Raw genomic sequence first — 6,441 nt, forward strand, 5'->3', positions numbered from 1 at the left:
CAAAATTTAATGGACACGCAAATCTACTCACCAATTCCACGATCTTCCTCCAGCGATGTCGAGCCAGCATCCTCGGGGGTCGGCGTTGTGCCCGCGGACTCTACACTGGGGCCCTTTCCGCAACCAAGGCACTGGACTTCCAGTGGAGACGCTAGCGAGCCGACCTCCTCTTCGGCCGATTGCCAAGACTCAAATGATCTGCGCAGGTCCGAAAGGATTGCACGCAGACTGAGCCGATTGGATGATTTTATCACCTGGCTTTCTTTGTAAAACTGTTTTTTTCTAAACTAAGGAGGGAGGGGTGTTGAGTATGTATAAAGCAATGTAAATAGTTGAATTTTTTTAGACGCCTCTGATTGGCTAAGACTCTGACAGTTGGGTTTCGGCGGGAAGTCTAAAAGTATAAAAGGAGCGTCTGGTGCTGTGTAAAGCCAGACGCGTTCCTTGCTGAAGTCACTTTCCGAATAGAGCTGAATAAAGGAACCGTTTAAACTCAAGCTCCTCAGACTTTTCACTAACTGTTGCGTTTAATTGCATTAAACTAAGGCAGAGTTCAGAAGTTACAATAATATGATTTCGGTTGGTTTAGAGCAGGGAGAGGGAGGGTGAAGGACTACCAAATTTTTTACTACCACACTGTGGGCATGGTTTATGCAGGACGCGCTACATTTTCTTTCAACATCTTTTAGTGCAAATTGGGTGCTGTAGGGTGGAGTTCCAATTTCATTACTCCACTGCATTCTCTCCCATCCGGGCAGTAGCCCAACCCTGGGGAGGGATGCACAAAACTCTCCAGCTCAAAAACAGAATATTCCAGAGAAGAACAAAATCTTCTCCTTTGTATGTTGTTTCTGAATGTATATCTGGAATAGTTTGTGAAGTTCTGAGTTGCTGTATTTAAGAAGATTTTAAATGATGGCAAAAGCTGTGATGACGCAGTAGTTAGAATGCAGGATTGCAGGGTAACTGCTCACTGCCAGAAATTCAATCCTCACCAGTTTAAAGTTGAGTCAGTTTTCCTTCTTTCTGAAGTTGGTAAAAATGGGGGCTGCTAATGTTGTAAACATCTCAGAGAGTGCTGTAAAGCACGGTGGAATGGTATATAAATCTAAGTACTATTGCTATTGCTATAGTGTAGACCAGTGATTTTCAACCTTTTTTGAGCCGCGGCACATTTTTTACATTTACAAAATCCTGGGGCACACCACCAACCAAAATGACACAAATTAAATAAATACATACATACATACATACATACATACATACATACATACATACACACATAACCCCCTCGTATATACAATCCCATGTAACATCCCCTTATAAATACAGTCAATCATCAATCATCCCTACTCAAATTTATATCTCATTTCTGGGTACTTCTCCTGTCTTTCCCCCTTTTCTCTCTCATGTTTGTCATTTCTCTCTCTTCCTCCCTTTTTCCCTCATTCCTTTTCCCTCTCACTTCTCCTCTTTTTCCATCCCTGTCTCTCTCCCCCCCCTTATGTGTGTGTGTGTATACACACTGGAACCATTTCCAAAACCAGTTGAGGGCTGGGGTTTTTTCTCTTTTATTCTTTTCAAAAAGAGGTGTGGGCTGGGGGGCATTTCTTATTATTTGGGTGCTTTTTACCATATGCTTCAAGAATCACCCCTCTCTCTCTCTTTAGTTTCTCTCTCCTCTCATTCTCTGCCTCAATCATTTCTCCTTTTTTCTCCCCTTTTTGTTCTCATTTCTCTCTCCTTTCCTCTCCCTATCTGTCTCTCTTGCTTTCTCTCTCTCTTGCTATCTCTTTTTCTCTTATTTTCTCTCTCTCTCGTTCTCTCTTATTTTCTTTCTCTCTCTCTCTTGTTCTTTCTCTCTCTCTTTCTCTCTCCCTCCCTCTTTCTCTCTTTTTCTCACTTTCTCTCTTGTTTTCTCTCTCTCTCTTGCTTTCTCTCTCTCTCTTGTTTTCTTTCTCACACTCTTTCTCTCTTGTTCTCTCTCTTGCTATCTCTTTCTCTCCCCCCTTTCTCTCTCTCTCTTTCTCACTTTCTCTCTATCTTGCTGTCTGTTGCTGTCACTCACTCTCATTCTCTCTCCGTTCTTCTCAGCGGAGGCTGGCGAAGGTGATATTCAATGTCGGGAGTGCACGGGCGGTTGCGCGTGCTCCCTACCCCCCTGCTAGCCGCTCGGAATATTCAAAATAAGAAAAGCCTTCACCGGCGAAGGTTTTTCTTATTTTGAATATTCCGAGCGGCTAGCAGTGGGGTAGGGAGCGCGCGCAACCGCCCGCGCGCTCCCGACATTGAATATTACCTTCGCTGGCCTCCGCTGAGAACGGAGAGAGAACGAGAGTTGGGCCATTTTTTGTCTCCTGCGTTCCGGGTGCAGGAGGAGCCACGCCGAAAGGCAGGAGACAGCGGTGGAGGAGAGGGGGCAGGCGGGGGGCAGCGCCGAAAGGCCGAGTGGGCCGGAGGCACCGTGGGGAGGCAGGGGCGGCCGCGGCTCCCTTCCCTTCTGCTGCTGGCGCCTCCCCGCCCCCCCGCGGGCTGGCAGGGAGATGAGAGCACGCTTTCGGGGAAGCGACGGTGCTTTGGGGAAGCGACGAGAAGCCATGGGCGCGAGGGGGCCGACTTTCAAAGCAACCTTTGCCGGCCTCCCGTGGGAGGGTGCCAATGGCGGCGGGGGGGGCAATAGCGGGGGGGGGAACCGCCTCGCGGCACACCTGACCATGTCTCGCGGCACACTAGTGTGCCGCGGCACACCGGTTGAAAAACACTGGTGTAGACTGTTTCTCCTTATTTATGCTTTCTGGACGTTGGAAAGCAAAAGAAGAATTCTCTCCCATTTCTATAGAAGTCTTCATTATTGGGCTTCAGAATGGAAGAAAATGGCCCCTTGCTGAAGCATTGGCTGCTGGTGATAAATGCTTGGTGATAAATATACACACACACACAGTACAAAAAGATAAAGGGAATACAATATAACTCCAAGTAAATCAAACGTCTGTGTAATCAAACTGTCCACTTGGGAAGCAACACTGATTGACAATCAATTTCACATGCTGCTGCGCACATTCAACTTTGTACAGAACAAACTATTCAATGAGAATATTTCATTCATTCAGATCTAGGATGTGTTATTTGAGTGTTCCCTTTATTTTTTTTTCGAGCAATATGCACACACACACACACAATAAGTTTATTAGTGAGGAGTATGCATAAGCACACTATTGTGCCTACCATCCCTGCCTTATTGTCCTATTTGCCTGTACCTACTTTACTTATGTTTGTGTTTATATCAATACCTGCTATTATTTACACGTTTTGATAAACAAACACATAAATTTAAAAAAAAAAAATCTGCAAACCTTCTGGGAATATTTCTTTAATCCCATCCATCCCCTTTCTCTGTTCTTTTCACCTTGTACTCTCCTCACTTTATGTAATCCTTTTTCCCAGTTCGTCATCCATTCCCTTCATTTCTAGAGGGATAAAAATAAAAATGTTGGAGATCCTGGTCCTTTCTTGCCCATCCTCTTCACTACTCCCCTCAATGAGATTAAAAGGCAGATAGACAGAAAGAGAATGAGAAAGAGGGAATGCCTCATTTACAACGGAGGAATGAGGGAAGAATGACATTTTCCTGGTTTCAAATGATTGGAAAATTTACACTAGTTGGGATATTATTCTGGTTTAATTACAAAACTCTATTTACCCACTAATAGTTTAATTTGCTGGTGTATCTGACCTCTTAATAAGCCAGAGAAAACATAGATTAGAGGTCAGAAGTAATTTTGTCACACATTCACAATAAAGTTCACCCTACTCCTGGAGAAACCCCAGTAATTATTGTACTCACACATCAAATCAATCTGAAAGACCTGAATTCATTTGTTTAATTGATTTTTAACAATTTTAAGATACCCATAACATAAAACAAGTGTATAGTGAAAAGTGCCCACCACCCGACAAGCATACATACCCCACCACCAAATTGGGGGTGTCTCTTGTATAGACCATTTTAACCCCAGAGCAATGTATCTATTTACATATTATAGAGTGATTCCAATTTTGAGCATTTTATTTATGTGAATGGTCTCCTGTTTGTAGCCGGATGTTTACCCTGGAAACTGCTGGGCATTCTCAGGATCTGAAGGCCAAGTAGTAATTAAGCTGCCTGAAAAAGTCCGACTCACAGCCGTTACAGTTCAGCACATCTCTAAAGCAATAGCTTTTTCGGAAGGAATCACAAGCGCCTTAAAAGATTTCTTGGTTTATGTGAGTACAATACTGTTTTAACTTATCGTATATCTTACCTCTAAGGTTCATTAAAAGAACTGCAATTTAGGAAGCACCAAGGCTACTATGCCCTTGATATTGAGCTGAAATAGGATATGGAGCCATTCTGGTATCGAGGTTAAGATGAAGGATTAGAAATCAGTGCTCCGAGTTCTATTTCTCCCTTTAGTATAAAAGCCAGCAGAGTTTAGGCCAGTCATACTCCCTCAGACCAATTCATCTCTCAAAGTTCTTGGGGAAAACTGGGAGGTGGGAGCATTATGAACATATAGCAATGAGCTGCCAAAATGTTTACTGCCACACTGTGGGCATGGTTTATTTTGTGGGTGTGGCTTGCCTGCCATGTCACCAGGTGGGAGTAGCTTGACAATCATGTGACCACTCTCCGTAGCTCTCTGCCCGTTTCATATAAAATAATTCCGCTCACCACTAAAAGGTTGCCTGCTTGTCAAGACTCAAAATTCTTTTTTGGGGGGTTTCTGCATTGACCTGACTTTGTTGGCCAAGAACTGCTTCCAGGTTGTCCTTCTGGGCTGCTGCAGCATTCAACTCTTCTACACTGATTCCCTCCTTTTAATTTTAGGGGCTAAATGATGAAACAAAAGAGGAGATCCTGCTGGGATCTCCTCTTTTGTATGATACCGAGAAGGAATTAATTCAGACATTCCAGCTGAAGGTAAACTAGAAATGGGAGAAGTGGGGTAGAGGTAAAACTAAAGTAGGATAGAGTAAAACTGAAGGGGCTGTGTCAGAGCGAGTTGTTTGGAAAGAATCTCTCCAATTTCTGCCCCATCTACTAAAAATCAGACAACTTTTAATTCACTACTTTAAGGAGTGGATTAGGCCAGAGCTGGAAAACCAGAGCTCCTCCTGAGGAAATATAGTTTAGATAATCTGTGGCACTATACAGATAGTCCCCGACTTACAACAGTTCACTTAACGGCTGTTCAAAGTTTCAGTAGCATTGAAGAAAGTGATTTATGACCATTTTTTCACACGTGTAACCATTGCAGCACCCCTATTTGTACACTTGACACCTGACTCACATTTTGGACAGCTGCAGTTTCTCGGGGTCCATGTGATTAACTTTTGCAACCTTCTGACAAGCAAAGTCAATGGGGAAACCAGATTCACTTAACAATTTGTTAAGTAACAATGTATTTCTAATTAAACAAATGTGACAAGAAAAGTTGTAAAATGGGGCAAAACTCACTTAGCAAAGGTCTCACTCAGCAACATAAATTTTGAGCTCAATTGGGGTCATATGTTGAGGACTATATATATCGATGGGAGGTAATGGGACATAGCAAAACAAAAAACAAAAAAACCCACCATAAATCTTCTTTCTGATGAATAACAATCCAAAAGCAGTTATATCAGCATTTGGGAAACAGGTCTACAGATTTATTTTATTTATTTATTTGATTTTTATGCCGCCCTTCTCCTTAGACTCAGTTCAGCTTACAACATGTTAGCAATAGCACTTTTTAACAGAGCCAGCATATTGTCCCCATAATCCAGGTCCTCATTTTACCCACCTTGGAAGGATGGAAGCCTGAGTCAACCTTGAGCCGGTGATGAGATTTGAACCGCTGACCTACAGATCTACAATCAGCTTCAGTGGCCTGCAGTACAGCATTCTACCTGCTGCGCCACCCCGGCTCTTGTATATAGATATACAGTATAGGCTTTGCACTCTTCTATTAAACCGATAGAGCCATTCAAAAGGATGACTTCATCTCGATTGCTTTTTATTATGATTGTTCTTTTCCCTCATCTACATTTCAGAATGAACAAGAGAAGGCGTTCCAGTATGTAAAGATAAAAGTGGAGAGCAACTGGGGAAATCCAGAGTACACGTGCATTTATCGAATCAGGGTGCATGGAAGGATGGCCAATATAAACCATTTGGGCAAGAAAGTGGATGAAATCTCCCAAGATAAATAAAGAAAAACAGGAATATGAACATTTATACTGAGCAAGTGTAAAAAGCACCTAGAACTTGCTCCAGATTTTCCCACCAGGGGAAAATGGGAAAGAAAACATGAGGATATACTAATGATGTTGAGTTATTTGACTAACAGGTTTCAGTTTGATTTCAGTTGAAAATTCAATTAGAATTGTTGTTAAAGTAGTGGTTGTTAAACTAATGTAGTT

The 6,441-nt window shown here is 42.7% G+C and overlaps 1 protein-coding gene across 1 annotated transcript in view; it reads left to right on the plus strand.

The window, feature by feature from the left end:
- The window catches only part of LOC139159553 (SUN domain-containing protein 3-like), a 28,823-nt gene extending 22,592 nt beyond the window's left edge, over positions 1-6,231 (plus strand). The window contains 3 exon segments of the mRNA XM_070736864.1: positions 4,096-4,263; positions 4,868-4,960; positions 6,073-6,231. Coding sequence (XP_070592965.1) covers positions 4,096-4,263; positions 4,868-4,960; positions 6,073-6,231 — 420 coding nt within the window.
- The last annotated feature ends 210 nt before the right edge of the window (positions 6,232-6,441 follow it).

The sequence above is a fragment of the Erythrolamprus reginae genome, chromosome 2 (assembly GCF_031021105.1).
Source record: "Erythrolamprus reginae isolate rEryReg1 chromosome 2, rEryReg1.hap1, whole genome shotgun sequence".
Taxonomy (NCBI): Eukaryota; Metazoa; Chordata; class Lepidosauria; order Squamata; family Dipsadidae; genus Erythrolamprus; species Erythrolamprus reginae.